At 45.6% G+C, this 19,428-nt stretch overlaps 1 protein-coding gene across 1 annotated transcript in view; it reads right to left on the bottom strand.

Moving 5' to 3' along the window:
- LOC126195519 (eyes absent homolog 2-like) overlaps positions 1-19,428 on the bottom strand; it is a 211,728-nt gene that overhangs the window by 43,504 nt on the left and 148,796 nt on the right. The window contains exons 3-4 of the mRNA XM_049934145.1: positions 7,017-7,093; positions 2,508-2,681 (exon numbers count right to left, since the gene is read on the bottom strand). Of these exons, the coding sequence (XP_049790102.1) occupies positions 2,508-2,681; positions 7,017-7,093 (251 nt within the window). The remainder of the gene's footprint in view (positions 1-2,507; positions 2,682-7,016; positions 7,094-19,428) is intronic.

Raw genomic sequence — 19,428 nt, 5'->3', positions numbered from 1 at the left:
ATATGATGTCACAAACAAAAAACGACACACCATCACGCAAATATTCAAATGGGACGGAAATCAGTAGATGTGATGAATATGCACAGACAAACAAATGATTACCATTTACGAAAAATTGGAAGATTAATTCAAGATAGAGAGCTTCACAAATTGAGCAAGTCAATAACGTGTTGGTTCACCTCTGGTGCTTATGCAAGCAGTTATTCGACCTGGCATTGATTTACAGAGTTGTTAGATTTCCTCCTGATGGATGTCGTGCCAAATTCTGTCCAATCGACGCGTCAGATCGTCAAAATCCCGAGCTGGTTGGAGGGCCCTGCCCATAATGCTCCAAACGTTCTCGATCGGGGGAGAGAGATCCGGCGACCTTGCTGACCAAGTTAGGATTTGGCAAGCACGAAGGCAAGCAGTAGAACTCTTGCCGTGTGCGGGACGGCATTATCTTGCTGAAACATAAGCCCAGGATGGCTTGTCATGAAGGGCAACGAAATGGGACGTAAAATATCGTTGATGAATCGCTGTGCTATAAGGGTGCCGCGGTTGACAATCAAAGAGGTCCTGCTATGAAATGAAATGGCACCCCAGAGCATCGCTCCTGGTTGTCGGACGTATGGCGGGCGACAGCCAGATTGGTATCCCACATTGCCCGGGGTGTCTCCAGAAACGTCTTTGGCCTGGAATATTACCGACTACAGTAGAATTGTCTTCATTGAAGAGACCCGCTTGGAACTGAGCCCCGATGGCCAGCGAAGAAGCTTCTGGATGCGCCCTAGACAGTGGCGGCATACCAACCTGACTGTCACCCGCCATAAGTCCCAGCAAACAGGAGTGAGGGTCTGGGATGCCAGTTCTTTTCACAGCAGGATCCCTTTGGTTGTTAACCGCGGCACCCTTACAGCACAGCGGTACGTCGACGATATTCTATACCCCGTTTTGTTGCCCTTCATTGCAAGGTATCCTGGGCTTATATTTCAGCAAGATAATGCCCGCCCGTCCACGGCGAGAGTTTGTATTGCTTGTCTTTATGCTTGCAAAACCCTGCCTTGGCCTGCAAAGTCGCCGGATCTCTCCCCAATTGAGGACAAGCATTATGAGATGCGCCCTCCAGCCATCTCGGAAGTCTGACGATCTAACGCGCCAAATGGACATAATTTGGCACGATATCCCTTAGGAGGACATCCAACAACTCTGTCAATCAATGCCAAGCCGAATAATGTTGCATGAGAGCCAGAGATGGACCAATGCGTTATTGACTTGCCCAATTTGTTAAGTTCTTTCTCTTAAAAAAAAAATCATCCAATTTTTCTGAAATTATAATCATTTTTTTTATCTGTACATGTACATCACATCTACCGATAGCGATTTACATTCCATTCGGATAATTCTTTCGTGATGCGTCGTTCTTTTTGTCTTAGGATGTTTACAACACAGTAACTCATTTGTAAAGTACTCACAAATTTGAAGCTGTTTTACGCATGGGAATTCGATTCTTTAAGGAACTGGTTATGGGGGACGTTACTGATAGATGCTAAAAAAAAAAAGACGCAATTCACTTATTCACTCTTACGTTCTGTTTTTTCTTGTCTGTATTTTAAGGATGCAGAGCGATTTAAACAAATTTTTAATTACTCTTTTTAGCTCGAGATTCGTCTTTATGTAACGTGGCTGATCTCCAGTGGGCAAACTGACTCACGAGTATCGTATGCTCTCATATGAGTGACAACATTTTCCTATAAAACTTCATTATTCTGTCTTGACTCCCTTTTCATCAAATGTGAACGATCTTCAGGATAAGAGGATAAGGAACAACAGAGGTCACCAGGCAAGTGGGAACGTTCTGTCTGCACTACTGTTTTAGTGGTATGGTGGCAGTGAAACATCAGCAAAGGTTCAGCTGCAATGTGTGGGCGGCGTAGATATTACCTCTGCACGGACATGCGGAAGTGAGCTGGAGCACCATCATATAGTAGCCATATTACCCTTCGTTCCACCAAAAGCACGTGTTCCATCAGTGGAGGCTGGGTCACCCGCAGAAAGAGCAGATACGCCTCGCCTGTGAAGTGATATGGTAGGATGACTGGTCCCACGAGGCGATCGCCAATAATTCCCACCCACACACTGAGTCTCAATGTCTAAGTCTGATAATTACTCAGAAATTGAGGGACGTAAAATCTGTTAGTGACTACATTTGTGGAATACAATTTTATTAGACGTTAATTCACGAATTACATGGAAGTAAAACAATTCATTTAAAAAACTTTCAGAGCGTATTACTGAATTGAGGCCCCACAGTTCATCAGTATTACAGGCCCCATATGGCCTAAAACCGGTCCTGGGTTTGCCCACCTCCGCCCAGTACTTCCATGCGAGCGGCGTCCTTTTTTTACCATCTTCCGTCGCTAATGCTTTTATTCGAATTACCCTATTTCTGATCTCTAACTGATGGACGTTAATATCAAACTCGACAGTTACACACAGCGGAAGTTGAGGACACAGGTGGTACTGACCGCTGGACGAGTCCGGCATGGCCGCCCACGCGGCCGCGGAGAAGGCGGCTGCTGCCGCCCCCGCGCCGGCGCCGACGCCCACGGGCGACGCGCCGCCCCCGGACCCGTCGCCGCCTCCACCTCCGCCGTCCTGCAGCGCACCCGACGAGCCAGAGCCGCCGCTCGCCGGCACGCCTGCGCGCACACACACACACGGCGTCTTTGCGGCAAAACTCGTACTTGTGAGTCTAAAAAGTTTACTTAATGGTACCATGAGACAAAATACACTGACAGGAATGTGAAGTGTTACACCATAAACGCTACCAACTGATACCGCCAGTATTCCCATCCATGTGGGATACACTGATCAAAATTTCATCCTTATGCGAGCTTATTCTCAGTACAGCAGAAAACCGTTCTTAGAGATGAACAGTGGTGTGGAAAACGTAATGAGACTGCCAACACTGCGAGCGATCTGGCAACGCTGTGTTGTTCTACTTGTGTAGACCGGTGTGTTCATCCCTTCCCAGATGCTCCATACAGCCATCACATGATTTTTACGAGCGCCATCAGTGAAGTTGTGTGTTTATTGTATGTTACGAAAATGGAACAACGGAATTTAGAGCAACGTTGTGCAACGAGTTTTGTATTAAAGTTGGGAAGCCGTGAGCGCGACCTCTGACAAGTAGGAAGAGGAGTACAGGGAACAAGTTTTTCGCTGGCATAAACCAATTTTGGAAGGCCGAGAATACGTTGAACATGAACCTCACTCAGGGAGACTTTCAACTTCAAAAATCTACGATAAAGGCGAACTTTTGCGTGCTCTTGTGAGATCAGACCGACGTTTAACACTAAGGATGACGGATGACATGCTAAACTTGAAAATATTCACCATTCATCAAATTTTGATGGAAGTTTTGCACATGTGAAAGGTTTGTGCTTACATGGCGCCAAAAAACCTCACAACAGAGCAGAAGGACGATCGAAGATCTTCTTGAGAGGATTGCCGAAGATCATGAATGGTTCAATCGTGTGATCACAGGTCATGAATCTTAGATTTTGAGTACGATCGTGAGACTAAGCGGCAAGAGTGGCACACTGAGACATCTTTTCGACCGAAAAAAGCTTTAGCGAGAAAATCAAAGATAAAAATTACGCTGATTTGCTTTTTTGACAATAGGAATATCGAGCACAAAGAATTTGTTCCTCCACAACAAACTGTTAACCAAGTGTTTTACAAATATGTCCTTGAAAGGCTCAGGAAAAGAGTGAACTGAGTGGGACAGGACATTACAGACAAGGGGATGTTGCATCATAACAACGACCCATGCCACACAGCTACTTCCGTCATGGAATTTTTAACCTCAAAAGCCATTCCTGTTGTTCCAGATCCCACCTAATCAGCTGATATGAGTCCTTGTGACATTTTCTTTTTTCTCTAAATTGAGAAATGTCGTAAGATGACGTTATTTCGGGACTCTGGAGAACATTCAAAAATATGTGATCCACATGTTACAGTCCCTACCAGTTGAAGCCTTTCAGCGCTGCTACCAAGACTGGGAACAACGACTCTGACTGTGTACAGTTGCCGGAGCGAACTACTTTGAAATGGACAACATTGTTATTTGAAAAAAATTAAAACTTTGGTAGTTAATTAATCAGTCTCATTACTTTTCTCCCACACCTCGTATGAGAACACGAGGACTGCCGCATATATATATAACGTTACTGCATCTTTTCAGGCCAAGATCTCCTTACAGCATACCGAGAGCACCTGGACTTGCTGCTTACCGACAAATCACACAGACAACTGGTTGTAGTGCAGTGACCTCAGAACGGGTAGTGGTGATGAAATGGACTCAGGGCAACAACGCGGCAAGAAGAGCAGGCGCGGACTATTCCAGAGCTACAACACCACGATTTTGTAGGACTGTTCGACTGGCTCTGAAGAGTAGACGGACGGCAAAAGCTGAACTCCAGTTTAAGGTTACAGGCAGAGTGTCACCTCGAGCTGTTGCGATCAGATTACTGGAAGCGGGGTCCACATCACAGGCCTTTTACCACTGATATACCAGAGACTTGCATGGCGTAGAGCCAGATTCCACTGGGACATTGAGCGGGATTCTGTTGTGTTCAAAGATGAGACTTGCTTCTCTTTGTGGCAGTCAGATTAGCACCGAGTCCATAGACAACCCGGTGAAAGGTACAGGAAGCAACGTTTCTCAAGAGTCTCCAACTCCTAGAGCCATTGTGTGGAGAGCTACTGGACATGATAACAGAATATAGTAGCCTGTTCGCAATACCCTTCTTGAGCGGGATAATACGAGACTCTACACACTGCATTTCACAACACGAAAGCCCTGAGGAATGTCTGGGTCCATGACTGACCTGGCCGATCATCTGATTTGTCACTCACTGAGCTTGTCTGGGATAAATGGGAAGACGTGTACATCTTCCTTTAAAAAAAACAAAAAACAAAAAAAAACCTTGATGGAACTGTCCGAATGCAAGGGAAATTGGTAGATGTGATGCTTACGCACATTTAAGGGAAATTGGATGATGCTTTCACGTAGAAGAGCTTCGGAAATTGAGCAAGTCAATAAAGCTTTAGTCCACTTCTGGCCCTTATACAAGCAGGTACTCGGCATGGCACTGATTGGCAAAGTTGTTGGATGTCCTCCGGAGGGATATCGTGCCAGATTTTGTCCAATTGGCACATTAGATCGTCAAAATTCCGAGATGGTTGGAGGGCCCTACCCATAATGCTCTAAACGTTAACAATTGGGTAGGGAAGAAGCGACCTTGCTAGCCAAGGTAGAGTTTGGTAAGCACAAAGACAAGCAGTAGAAATTCTCGTCGTGTGCGGGAGGGCATTGTCTTGCTGAAATGTGAGCCCAGGATGGCTTACTATGAACGGCAACAAAACGGGGCGTAGAATATCGTTGATGTACGGCTGTGCTGTAAGGATGCCGCGGATGACAACCAAAGGGGTCCTGCTACGAAAAGAAATGGCACCCCAGACCACCACTCCTGGATGTCGGGTGTTATGGCGGGCAACAGTCAGTTTCATATCCCACCGTCGTCTGGGGCGCCTTCAGACACGTCTTCGGTCCGGAATCTCACTGTCTGATTAGAATTGTCTTTAGTGATGAGTCCAGCTTCGAACTGAGCCCTGATGACCAGCGAAGACGTATCTGGAGACATGTCTGGGCCTACGTTTCAGCAGATAACGGCCGCCTGCACACGGCGAGAGTCCTCGTGCTTGCCAAATCCTAGCCTGGCCAGCAAGGTCGCCGGATCTCTCTCCCCCAATCGAGAACGTTTGGAGCATTGTGGGCAGGGCCCTCCGACCAGCTCGGGATTTTGACGATCTGAAGCGCCGATTGGACAGAAACTGGCACAACATCCATAAGGAGGAAATCAAACAACTCTGTAAATCAATGCCAGGCCGAATAACTGCCTGTCTTCACATTTTTCCTGCAGCCATTTCGTCTTAGCTTCCCTGCACTTCCTATTTATTTCATTCCTCAGCGACTTTTATTTCTGTATTCCTGATTTTACAGCTTACAGTTAGCTTGCTGTAACCATTCAACGGAGCGCAGGCAGTTGCTTGCGGTGATGTTGTTGCTGGCCGGAGGACAACGCGAGTCGAGCAGTGCGGTATGTCTAGTGAACGCTTACGTTTCACTCCTCTCAACTGTTGTTTTTATCCACTACTTCATAGAACTATGTAATGATTTCAGCTATATATATGCTCGAAATCAACATTAGTGTAAACCGGAATTTACTTTCTCAATTCCAGATATTTCGATAAATTATTCTTTAATATCTGGATATTTCAGGCCGGCCGCTGTGGACGAGCGGTTCTAGGCGCTTCAGTCTGGAACCGCGCTGCTGCTACGGTAGCAGGTTCGAATCCTGCCTCGGGCATGGATGTGTGTGATGTCCTTCGGTTAGTTAGGTTTAAGTAGTTCTAAGTCTAGGGGACTGATGACCTCAGATGTTAAGTCCCACAGTGCTTAGAGCCATTTGATATTTCCGATCCCCTGTCTGGTGTCTATCGGAAACCTGCCATTGACGTTTCCAGCACAACATACTTCATTCTGGACCCTAATAGACAGCGATGTATAATCTATATCGAAAGGGAGTGAATGTATTGGTATGTAATCCAGAGGTCCTGAAGAGGCTTCTGTAAGACGCTCGCTCTGTGAGACTACTGGCTACAAAACTGTTCGAAAAAACACTGTATTTTCATGGGCTGACGTTATAGATTCGTCCAGAAACGATATCCAAATGAAAAGAAATCGGAAAGCAGACGACTTCTGTTTCCTAAGAGGCGGAGTGCAGTATTTATTTTCGGAAGCAGTGAGGTTCAATTTCCCGTCCAACCATCCTTATTTCGTTTTTTCGTAATTTCTCTAGGTCGATTAAGGCGAATGCAGGGAAGATCATTTCTTTTCCTTCCGCCTCTACCAACGTTTTTATGAATGAGACAGCAGACGCTAACCTTCCTTCTTTTCTGAAATTTACCTGTGGCGGCGGCCGTGGTGTCACACGAGGACTCCGATTGTCCGCTGCCAGGACTCGACACACCCGCCTCCTGCGACCTGAAACAACACACGCCTTCATAATACACACACACACACACACACACACAAACAAACAATAATATGACATACACGCATAAATGGGGCTCACGCTACAGCTAAAGGAGAAAGGCTGCGCTTACTTTCAGGAGGTGCTGGAAGATACTTCGTAGCATTTTGACGCCTAGATATGCAGGTGGAGATCCACCATCGACAGCACACAACGAGCAATGTAAGGAAGCATAGAGAAATGCAGAATCGTTGCGGATAGCTATGTGTTTGGCTGAGGAAGTGAGCTATAAATATGGAATAGAATCGTCCCACAGCACAGCGAAAGGTTGTATTTATAATCCGCAAAACAGGCAACTCACTAACTAACTAACCAACTGGTAACAGTTCCACAGCATGTAAACCCCCCCCCCCCCTCACCCCAAAGCAATCAGTGTGTTCTTTTAAGGAGGTGACTGACATTTTGTTCGGTGAGGCAAGCAGTGATCATACGCAAAATGTCCATTTACACGTGCCTTAAAACACACAAAGATCGCGCGTTAGAGCGAAAGTGAAAGTCCAGTGTTACGAGCTTCAGATAGCGTACATCTGTATTGATCGCACAGAGATGGTGTAGAGTGCTGAAAGGAGATCAGCAACTCTGCTTTCTCTGCGGCCGCTGCATTATATGCCATTGCGGGGAACAGCACGAAAAAATAAACGGTCGTTTTAGGTGAAAAATACGGATGTGCAGACGGGAGAAGGGTGGCAAGCTTAACATTTCTTCTAAATTAACTTCTTTTGATGGACGTGTCATTACACGGAATAAAAAAACTCCGAATTTCAATAAATGTAAATACGCTTTGTGACAAAAAGAAACGAAGCACCCAGAAGACAAGGTTGGACGTCAATGTAACTTCGTATACGAACACACCATCGGCGGTTGTATGGATAATTAAAGATGCAATTCTTCGTAACAGGTAGAATGGCGACCAGAGTGCGTTAGCGCTGTTCGTATTTAGTGTTGTTACCGAGCCTGGTAGGGTGCATAACAGGCGTGATCAGCACCAGATGTCGAATCATCGCTGTGAACGAAACGGCAATGCCGCATACCCGTGTGAGGTAGCGTTATCGTCACCCGAAGAGTCTGAATGGATCCTCGTTGTGGGTCTCCATTTGGCCGCGCAATGGCCAGGTTTGTGGGGCTTTCGGATGTGATACTGGACTGCACAGGAACGTGAGGGCAGGCAGCCTCTTCAACAAGGGTCCAAGGGAGAATGACAGTATTGCACACAAATGCGGAAGCCCTCCAACAATAACTAATGGACTGTCTGCAGCATTCTGTATCTTCCCGCACCATTAGTGGGATGATAGTAGCAGCCAGACTGGGGATCACAAAACAAATGGATGCGTTTGGAGTGGTGTCGTGACCAGAGAGCAGGTACTCCTGATGAATGGCATTGTGTTCTGTTCAGCGGTGAATATCGTTTCTGCACTAGCCCGGAAGACCATTGTCGAGTATGGTGGCAACATGGGGAAAAGTCCCGTTCTTCAATTGTTCTAGAGAAGCACAGAGGTGTTACCCCTGGCATCGTGGTGCGGGAAGCCGTCGGGTATGACTTCGGGTCACGGCTGGTACCACGACTCTCACGGCACAACGGTACGTCAGGAACACCCTTCGCTTCATCTGCTGTCTCTCACGCCACACCATCGTGGCGCTATTTTTCAACAGGAAAATGTCCTCCCCCACACAGCACGTCGTTTTATGAACTGTCTGTGTGATGATAAAGTAGTCTTGTGGGTAACAAATTGCCAGATCTGTCGCCGATAGAACATTTGTGAGAGCAGCTTGGACATCAACTCTGTCCCAGTGCTAGTACAGATTATCAAGGACCAGGCACAACATTTGTGGGTCATCTTGCCTCAGAAGAGGATACAACAGATTTATAACAACCGAATCAATGCATGTATCCAGGTCAGAGGGGGCTGCAAGGTAAGTGCGCTCATGCTGTCAAGTTTTTTGTAAATTTGAATCGATTTTGTAATCTATGAAATAACATCACATACCCTCTCAACCCATGAAGTTTCATTCCATTTCCTCCTCCCTTCTGGACGCTTCAATTTTTTTTTTTTTTTGTCAGACCGTGTAAATAGCTACTTCCCATCAGAAATAATAGAGATGCTGTTTTTTAGAAATCCTGTCTTCGTTGTATATAGACACGTTGCTGGTTTCCGTTAAGCGCGTGTCCAGTAAACGAAATCTGTCAAAAACTGCACTTTCATTGCGCCAGTATCCTCACTGCAGCACGACTTCTCTTTGGTGATTCTTTCTCGGCAGTAAGGTCAATGAAGAGTTTTTTTTTCTTTTTAATTTGCTCCACTGTTATTGCGGCCTCTGCTCTTTCAACATACAGCAAATTTCGTTAAATGGTGTATTACGTTTGCTCCTGTTGTGATAATCTTTACTTCTGATGTCAAAAAGAGACTGCTTCAGTTCACATTGTTCAATTCAACAGCCATTTGTTCTTTGCACCAAGTTGCCATATTCTGCCTTCCTCCTCCTCTAAATCGATTCGTCTGCGTAGCGCGGAGGCTGTGAAATGCACAGCTTATAATCGGAGTTCAGTTGTCTTGTTTGAAATTTTCAAGTGCTCCCACATACTGTGAGCTTGGACTGCAAACTCAATTGCTGCCAAATAACTGATTTGGGCTAAACTGAAATACTAGTACTTATATTTCGTTGCGTTGTTTTCTTCAAAGATGAAAGTTTGTGTTGTCTGCTCCCAGGTCCTGGAATTCGTGAAGAAAGATTTAATGTCCTACGTTGCCTCTCAAAAACATAGACCGTGTAACTTTTTATATATCTCCATTTAATTAATAGGCAAATCACTGCCCAGTGTAGTATATAGCGCAGTCTTTGACAGTGTTGCGCAATAAGTAAATTTACAGAACACTGTACATATACAGGGTGTTTCAAAAATGATCGGTATATTTGAAACGGCATAAAAACTAAACGAGCAGCGATAGAAATACACCGTTTGTTGCAATATGCTTGGGACAACAGTACATTTTCAGGCGGACAAACTTTCGAAATTACAGTAGTTACAATTTTCAACAACAGATGGCGCTGCAAGTGATGTGAAAGATATAGAAGACAACGCAGTCTGTGGGTGCGCCATTCTGTACGTCGTCTTTCTGCTGAAGCGTGTGCTGTTCACAACGTGCAAGTGTGCTGTAGACAACATGGTTTATTCCTTAGAACAGAGGATTTTTCTGGTGTTGGAATTCCACCGCCTAAAACACAGTGTTGTTGCAACAAGACGAAGTTTTCAACGGAGGTTTAATGTAACCAAAGGACCGAAAAGCGATACAATAAAGGATCTGTTTGAAAAATTTCAACGGACTGGGAACGTGACGGATGAACGTGCTGGAAAGGTAGGGCGACCGCGTACGGCAACCACAGAGGGCTACGCGCAGCTAGTGCAGCAGGTGATCCAACAGCGGCCTCGGGTTTCCGTTCGCCGTGTTGCAGCTGCGGTCCAAATGACGCCAACGTCCACGTATCGTCTCATGCGCCAGAGTTTACACCTCTATCCATACAAAATTCAAACGCGGCAACCCCTCAGCGCCGCTACCATTGCTGCAGGAGAGACATTCGCTAACGATATAGTGTACAGGATTGATGACAGCGATATGCATGTGGGCAGCATTTGGTTTACTGACGAAGCTTATTTTTACCTGGACGGCTTCGTCAATAAACAGAACTGGCGCATATGGGGAACCGAAAAGCCCCATGTTGCAGTCCCATCGTCCCTGCATCCTCAAAAAGTACTGGTCTGGGCCGCCATTTCTTCCAAAGGAATCATTGGCCCATTTTTCAGATCCGAAACGATTACTGCATCACGCTATCTGGACATTCTTCGTGAATTTGTGGCGGTACAAACTGCCTTAGACGACACTGCGAACACCTCGTGATTTATGCAAGATGGTGCCCGGCCACATCGCACGGCCGACGTCTTTAATTTTCTGAATGAATATTTCGATGATCGTGTGATTGCTTTGGGCTATCCGAAACATACAGGAGGCGGCGTGGATTGGCCTCCCTATTCGCCAGACATGAACCCCTGTGACTTCTTTCTGTCGGGACACTTGAAAGACCAGGTGTACCGCCAGAATCCAGAAACAATTGAACAGCTGAAGCAGTACATCTCATCTGCATGTGAAGCCATTCCGCCAGACACGTTGTCAAAGGTTTCGGGTAATTTCATTCAGAGACTACGCCATATTATTGCTACGCATGGTGGATATGTGGAAAATATCGTACTATAGAGTTTCCCAGACCGCAGCGCCATCTGTTGTTGAAAATTGTAACTACTGTAATTTCGAAAGTTTGTCTGCCTGAAAATGTACTGTTGTCCCAAGCATATTGCAACAAACGGTGTATTTCTATCGCTGCTCGTTCAGTTTTTATTGCCGTTTCAAATATACCGGTCATTTTTGAAACACCCTGTATGTTCTTACTTTAAGACACCTGTGTCAGAAATAAGTTTCGTATCATGAAAGTCTAAAGTCTTTGACAAACTCCCAGTACCATAATATCTACTACAATGTGATTTCCTTACATCAGTGTTTATTAGGAAACATTATTAGCATTACAAATAGGACAGATATTAAAGATTGTTTTGAACAAAATATATATTTTTGCATCGACGATTGATTACATAAATATGGTTTTAAAATTTTGATTGTTAATAGTACACATAATTGGACTAGAGAGTAAATTTGGCGTCTCTTCGTCAAAAACGTATTTTGAAGTTAGCTTTCTCAAAGCTGTGACTTCATTAGTGCTATTCAATTAATTGAACAGTGTAAAATTATAATTAGGATTTTGGTGTTAACATCGATACCAATGAGTTGTTTCGAAGCCGAAAATACGACGCAGTTTACTTACTTATTTCGGTAAATCCTCAATCCAAGTAGAAAGTTTCCCGGATTCTCCGTCACTTAAGCTTTCTAACGAGATATAAATCCCTGGAAAGGTAGTTTTCTTTGCGTTCCATGAATCTCTATGTTGCTTCCACTATGTGACAGTTTTGAAGGATACTTACGAGTTATGGTCAATAACAGCCTAGATTAAGAACCCAAGGGCTTTGAACTTCCTCGCAATTAATTAGTATTGTTTTATTGCGTCTTTTCGACTATGACAGTAATACTGGATCGTAAACAAATGTAGCTAATCGGAAGAAAATAATTCCACTGATTCACTATTAACCATATGTCAGTTCAACGGATGTCATACAGAAGTTTCTTATTCCAATTAAAAGTGTTATTCGTTAACCCATAGCGTAAAATGGACTATGCGATAGCCAGCCCTCTGGGTTTTGGAGCATGGCAACTGATCTAGATAATAGTGAGTAGATCGATACCATGCGGAAAGTTTTTACAAGCTGCATTCCAGCTGCAGACTGTCTTTCCCTTTTTAAAACAGGCGAGTTAGTGAAAGCTTCGGTTTCTAGAGGCAGCATTCGAGTAATATCGGATGCTCTCTCACTCATGGATATAGATTTGGCTTTGATTCCGTATATCATGCAGTAACCAGATAAAGGGAGCGATTTAGACAAGTCCGAAGACTCATGTACACTAAAAGTAACGTGTAGATAGACTTTTAGAGCCTTTTTACACATTTCTTTTAGCGCACAAGTCTCTCCAGGGTTATGCAGGCTGCCCCCCCCCCCGCCCCCCCCCCCCCCCCCCCCCCCATCGCTCCCTCCCCGCTCTTACTGCTACATGTTGCATGGAACAGAAGGCTTTTTAAGCGTGCGTGAAAGCGCATGATTTGTCACGAAAGCTGTCGACAGTAGCCGAAGCGGCCACTCACAAGAGCAATTTCAATTGGTGAAGAAGCCTGCAGCTGTACACTTTACAGATCCCGCGGAGGGCTGGGAAAGTGGTTTCGAGAAGAAAGAAGATAGCATATGTCGGCAAGGCGGAAAGACCGCGTGATTTAACACCTTGACTGCCTGACGCCTTGGCCTGCCCTTGCGAATTGTTCGCGGGAAGAACGATTGGCGGTATGACTCAGTGTAGGCTCGAATCTCTCAATTTTTATCTTCACGAGATGTATGTAGGAGCACGCAATGTATAGGTTGACTCTTCTAGGAACGTACACTCTTGAAATCTTTACAGTAAACCAAACGGTGATGCGGAAGGGCTCTCTTGCATCGTCTGCCACTGTAGTTGGCTGAACACCTCCGTAACTTTTTCGCATTCACTAAATTAATAATGAAATGTGCTGCTCTTCTTTGGATCTTTTCTATTTCCTCTATCAAACCTATCTGGTATGTATTCCAGAATGATGAGCAATATTCAAGTATTGGTCGAACGAGTTTTGTAGGCTATCTCCTTTGTTGACGGACTACATTCCCAGAAAGACAGAAGAAAGAAGATCAGAGTTTAACGTCTCTTCGACAATGCGGTCATTAGAAATGGAGCACAAGCTCGGCCTACGAAAGGGTGGAGAAGGAAATCGGCTGTGCCCTTTCCAAAGGAGTCATCCCGGCATTTGCCTGGAGCGATTTAGGTAAATCACGAAAAAACTAAATCTGGATGGCCGGACAAAAATGTGAATCGCCAACATCCCGAATGCGAGTCCAGTGTCTTAACCACCACGCGACCTCGTTCGCTTACGTTTCCTGAGGATCTTCCAATGAATCTCAGTCTGACATCTGCGATTAGTTTTACGCGGTCACCCTGTTTTATCGCTACATATGCATACTTCTAGATCTATAGAAAAAAAAAGTTTTGCATCACCTCGGTTCCGAGAGTTCCGGAAACTGTACAGAAAACTGGAATGGAGATTAACATAAACATCATTTCTGTCCTTTTTATTGGTCACAGAAACCACAGATTGCATGTTGTATCACCATACAGCGAGACCTTCAGAGGTGGTGGTCCAGATTGCTGTACACACCGGTACCTGTAATACCCAGTAGCATGTCCTCTTGCATTGATGCATACCTGTATTCGTCATGGCATACTATCCACAAGTTCATCAAGGCACTGTTGGTCCAGATTGTCCCAATCCTCAACGGCGATTTGGCGTAGATCCCTCAGAGTGGTTGGTGGGTCACGTCGTCCGTAAACAGCCCCTTTCAGTCTATCCCAGGTATGTTCGATAGGGTTCATGTCTGGAGAACATGCTGGCCACTCTAGTCGAGCGATGTCGTTATGCTGAAGGAAGTCATTCACAAGATGTGCACGATGGGGAGCGCGAATATGCCTCGCCAACATGCTGCCGATATGGCTGCACTATCGGTCGGAGGATGGCATTCACGTATCGTACAACCATTACTGCGCCTTCCATGACCACCAGCGGCGAATGTCGGCCCTACATAATGCCATACCCAAACATCAGGTAAACTCCACCTTGCTGCATTCGCTGAACAGTGTGTCTAAGGGATTCAGCCTGACCGGGTTGCCTCCAAATACGTCTCCGACGATTGTCTGGTTAAGCCATAGGCGACACTGATCGGTGAAGAGAACGTGATGTCAATCCTGAGCGGTCCATTCGGCATGTTGCTGGGCCATTTCTATCTCGCTGCATGGTGTCATGGCTGCAAAGATGGACCTCGCCATGGACGTCGGGAGTGAAGTTGTGCAATATGCAGCCTTAAGCACAGTTTGAGTCGACGTCCTGTGGCTGCACGAAAAGCATTATTCAACATGGTGGCGTTGCTGTCATGGTTTCTTCGAGCCATAATCCGTAGGTAGCAGTCATCCACTCAATAGCAGCCCTTCGGCAGCCTGAGCGAGGCATGTCACCGACAGTTCCTGTCTCTCTGTATTTCCTCCATGTCCGAACAACATCGCTTTGGTTCACTCAGATCCGCCTGGACACTTCCCTTGTTGAGAGCCCTTCCTGGCACAAAGTAACAATGCGGACGCGATCGAACCGCGGTACTGACCGTCTAGGCATGGTTGAACCACAGACAACACGAGCCGTGTACTGTTGGAATGACTGGAAGTGATCGGCTGTCGGACCCCCTCCATCTAATAGGCGCTGCTCATGCATAGTTGTTTACATCTTTGGGCGGTTTTAGTGACATCCCTGGTGAAAGGGACTGTGTCTGTGATACAGTAGCCACAGTCAACATCTATCTTCAGGAGTTTTGGGAACCGGGCCGCTGCAAAACTTTTTTGACGTGTGTATTTAGTTTTGATACATATGGCCTCTGACGCCAAATTCTGATGCTAAGGTCAATTTACCCAGAAGGTAGTTAAGCATGTAAATACATCAGTGGCAATCACAGAAATGCACGAATGCGCGACCATTGGCCTTTATGCACCCAGAACATTGTCGGGCCGTTAAAGTAGTGGGATGGTGCAGTGCAATTTTTATATCAAATTGATATGCAAATTAACTAAATTAAGCAGTTAATTACCCCCACCCTCCCACCCCTACCCCCAGCCCCAACCCTGGATGACGTCATGTGCTTTCTCCAGCTGGCACGTGGGTCCCCTCCCCCTCACCCTCCCCATACCTCCCCCTAACCCTCACCCAACTATCCTATTGGCGGAAATTTCCAATTTGGGCGGTAAATTCACATAATGGCCGACATTTCAAAAATGGCGGGAATTTCTTTGTCCCGCGGCAGTGCTGATGTCCCACCCCCACCCCCTCACACTGAAATTTATGGGACATTCAAATTTTTGTGCGATTTTCCACTCACGTGACCAGAATTGGTGTGAGTGGTTCAGTCTATGCTGAGTTGTCGTTGTGGAAGCATCACGATGTGTTCGGTCAATCGGATGAATGTGAAGAATAGAGCAGCTTTCAATAGATGCATTTGAGGGAGGACTACACCCACAGTTCATTACAAGGGGTGGAAGATTGTGATAATCAAAGAATGTAGGAAAAAAAGCAGAATAATTCGGTTCAGCAGATTGCGACAATGCAGAGGGATAGAGCCAAGATGCATGTCGCAACTGATACATGCTCATGTGTAGGCACAAACTACCGAGATTTTCCACTTATTCACTTTTTCAAAACAGGAGAGGTGGGCAGTTGGCGCTAATTCGCTTTAGTGGAAGCATATCCGTATATGTGCTATATACCACTGAAGAGCTTCAATAGCTCATCTCCATCCACTTCCCCCTCAACCAACCAACCCTTTCATGCTGTCATCAATCGCTTGCCATACTCTCTACTGTGTGGGATGTGTTCTATCGAAGAACTGTTGGTGTCTGACCGGGAGGAGTTTAACAGTCATGTTGCCTGTACGTACACAGCCAAGGATTGCACCCATAGCCTCCTACATGCAGAATGGAAAGGTGTTATGTTGGATGAGTGCCTGAAGAAGAAGGGAAATACCGTTCAATAGATAATGGCTACGCAGCAAAATGGTATCAAGATGCATGCTACAAGTCATGCAGACCGATGCTGCTGTTGTAACTACTTGCCATTTTTGAAATTCACAGTCAGTTTTCCTCCTCACAAGAGACCTTTGCCTCCAATCCAGAGGACCAAGCATGTGGTCCAGTTCACAATTATGCCACCAGAGGCGCTTGAAACTGGCAGCAGCCAATAGGAAGGCAGCATCCAATCAAATCAGGGATATAAGGTGGGCCCAGCAGCTGTGCAGCCTCAGCTGCAGTCAGCACGAAGCGTCAGCCAAGATCATCTTACACTGACCAGCCGCAGCGGCAGCAGAGTAGGCAGAAGCCACAGAAGAGGAAACACTCCTTGCTTAATGTTTGTGCTTACTGACTTGTGAGGAAGATGAAGTATTTATGCTGCTATTATCGCTTGTAACGGTTTTTCTTCTTTGTTCATCAGTGTATGCGACGTCCTCGAACCTGTCGGGATCTGCATCAATGATGTGTCCCAGCCTGTCGGGATCCGCAGCAGCAGCACACTGGGATCTTGTCGTGCACCTGGCCAGCTTGTTGGAGCAGGACAATGAGCTGTTATTGTTGGTTGAAGACACCCATCCAACCCCTGATTCGCAAAATTGCACCGAGGGCCCTAATCAGCATGACGAAGGTCGGTACTGGACCCCATCATACGCACCTTAGCACAATAATCCAGAGATGATGCATGTACAAAGTGAGGATGTAGTGGATGAGAAGATACCAATTAAGCTAAATGCAACACTACTATTCACTTCAGTGTATAATTTAACTGCTAGTGCTTCAAAGCATTTACATATCGGCACAGAAGCATCCTCAGACAGAATTTGGTGTGTTGTGACAGAGATCTATAATTCAGCTAAAAATGTTAAGGTGTGGTTTATGGAGGTGGAGTAATATGAACTGTGTCGTGCAAAATCCTACATGGAGCAACAGCTGTCCGCCGAGTATCATAAGAGCCCTCCTCCTCTGAACATTTACTGTGCTGCTCTAACTCTATCCATTACAACAGTGCACCATGACTATGTACTTCGTGTGAAAGGTGACACATCCATTTATCTACAGCACTCCGCCGTTAAAGACTCGTTCGGTCTACAGACTGTGCTATCCATTGTGTTGGAAAGACTGAACAGATGCCTGCCTTGTGTTAAAGCTATTATAGGGACACTGTAGAGGATCTCCGTATGGAGAGTGTGCATGTAGACGACTTTGAATAGTGGGTCAATATAGTGGCAATGGAAACTAATGTACTGGCAATAAATTTGAGAGACATACATGCTGAATTCTGTGCTTACAAGAAGGCTTTATTTTCTATATTCTGTACCGATGTTAAGGTAAAGAAAGAACCTGTTGATGTAGTGCATCCCACGTATGATTACTCGATAAAAATGTATCTGCTCATATATGTGTTTTCATTTATTACCTCCCATTATACTGCAATACTAAAGCTACTGTTACCAGTATTTCCACTGCAAAGATGCAACAGCAGAAAATTATGTCATTTAAGTAAATTCACTGTAAAAGCCCATTGCACACCAGTACCTGAAATAGTCGGCACCATGGCAGGGGATAGCGTTAAATCCCATTGCATGCCAGTATCTGATGTAGTAGGTATCATGGCAGGTTGGCTGAAGCATCAAGACTTTGCTGTAAGCGACTGGAACTGTGACAGCGTGCAAGAAGACTGGAAGAAGAAAGGCGTGCTCCTTCCCGACGACATACATACAATAACAGCTGGTTCATCCACAGCGGTGAGACAAATGTTTTCATGTCGCTGCTAACACATCTGAATATAGTCTGCTTTGAGCATGTGTGTATTTTCAAAAACACTGTTTCAGCGTAAATACCTGCTATGTAGGGTGCAGGGTGTAGATGTTGTGACTTACATGTTGGCTTCATAGACAGTAAATCGCATTTCACAGGAAGGAGTTACAGAAGATTCAAAGAGACCCTACTCGGGATACAGTGCTTAGACGCCTATATACATGGTCACGTTATCAAAAATATGTTGCGTAACTTCATTAATTAGCACTGGATCCTGAGGAAAGCCCTGCTACTGGAATCACTCTGGTAAGATCAGAAAGTAGAAGAATTAGAGGGGGCGGTCTCGCATGTTATCGTATACCATTGCATATATAAACTGAGGTGATAAAAGTCATGGGATAGCGATATGCACATGTCCAGATGGCGGTGGTATCGCGTACACAAGGTATAAATTGGCAGTGCATTGACAGAGCAGTCATTTGTAAACAGGTGACTCATGTGAAAAGGTTTCCGAAGTGATTATGGTCGCACGACGGCAATTAATAGACTCTGAACGCGAATGGTAGTTGGCGTTAGACGCATGGGACATTCAGTTTCGGAAATCGTTAGGGAATTCAATATTCCACGATCCACAGCGTCAAGAGTGTGCCGAGAATACCAAGTTTCAGGCATTACCTCTCACTACGGGCAACGCAGTGGCCTAAGGCCTTCACTTACCGACTGAGGGCAGCGGCGTTTGCGTAGGGAGTTACCAGTGCTAACAGACAAGCAACACTGCGTGAAATAACAGCAGAAATCAGTGTGGGAAGTACGACGAACGAATCCGTTAGGGCAGTGTGGCAAAATTTGAGGTTAATGGCCTACGGCAGCAGACGCCCGACGGTAATGTCTTTGTTAACAACACATCACCTGCAACGCCTCTCCTGGACTCGTGACCATATTGGTTGGACCCTAGATGGCTGGAAAATAGTGGCCTGGTCAGATGAACCCGATTTCAGTTGGTAATAGTTGATGGTGGGGTTCGAGTGTAGCGCAGATCCCACAACGCCATGGACCCAAGTTGTCAACAAAGCACTGTGATCTGGGCAGTGTTTACATGGAATGGACTGGATCCTTTGGTCCAACTGAACTGATAATTGACTGGAAATGGTTGTGTACGGCTACCTAGAGACCATTTGCAGCCATTCATGGACTTC

This window comes from Schistocerca nitens, chromosome 7 (assembly GCF_023898315.1).
Source record: "Schistocerca nitens isolate TAMUIC-IGC-003100 chromosome 7, iqSchNite1.1, whole genome shotgun sequence".
Taxonomy (NCBI): domain Eukaryota; kingdom Metazoa; phylum Arthropoda; class Insecta; order Orthoptera; family Acrididae; genus Schistocerca; species Schistocerca nitens.
Note: the sequence above shows the minus strand (reverse complement) of the source record. Positions and strands in the feature narration are given on the sequence as shown.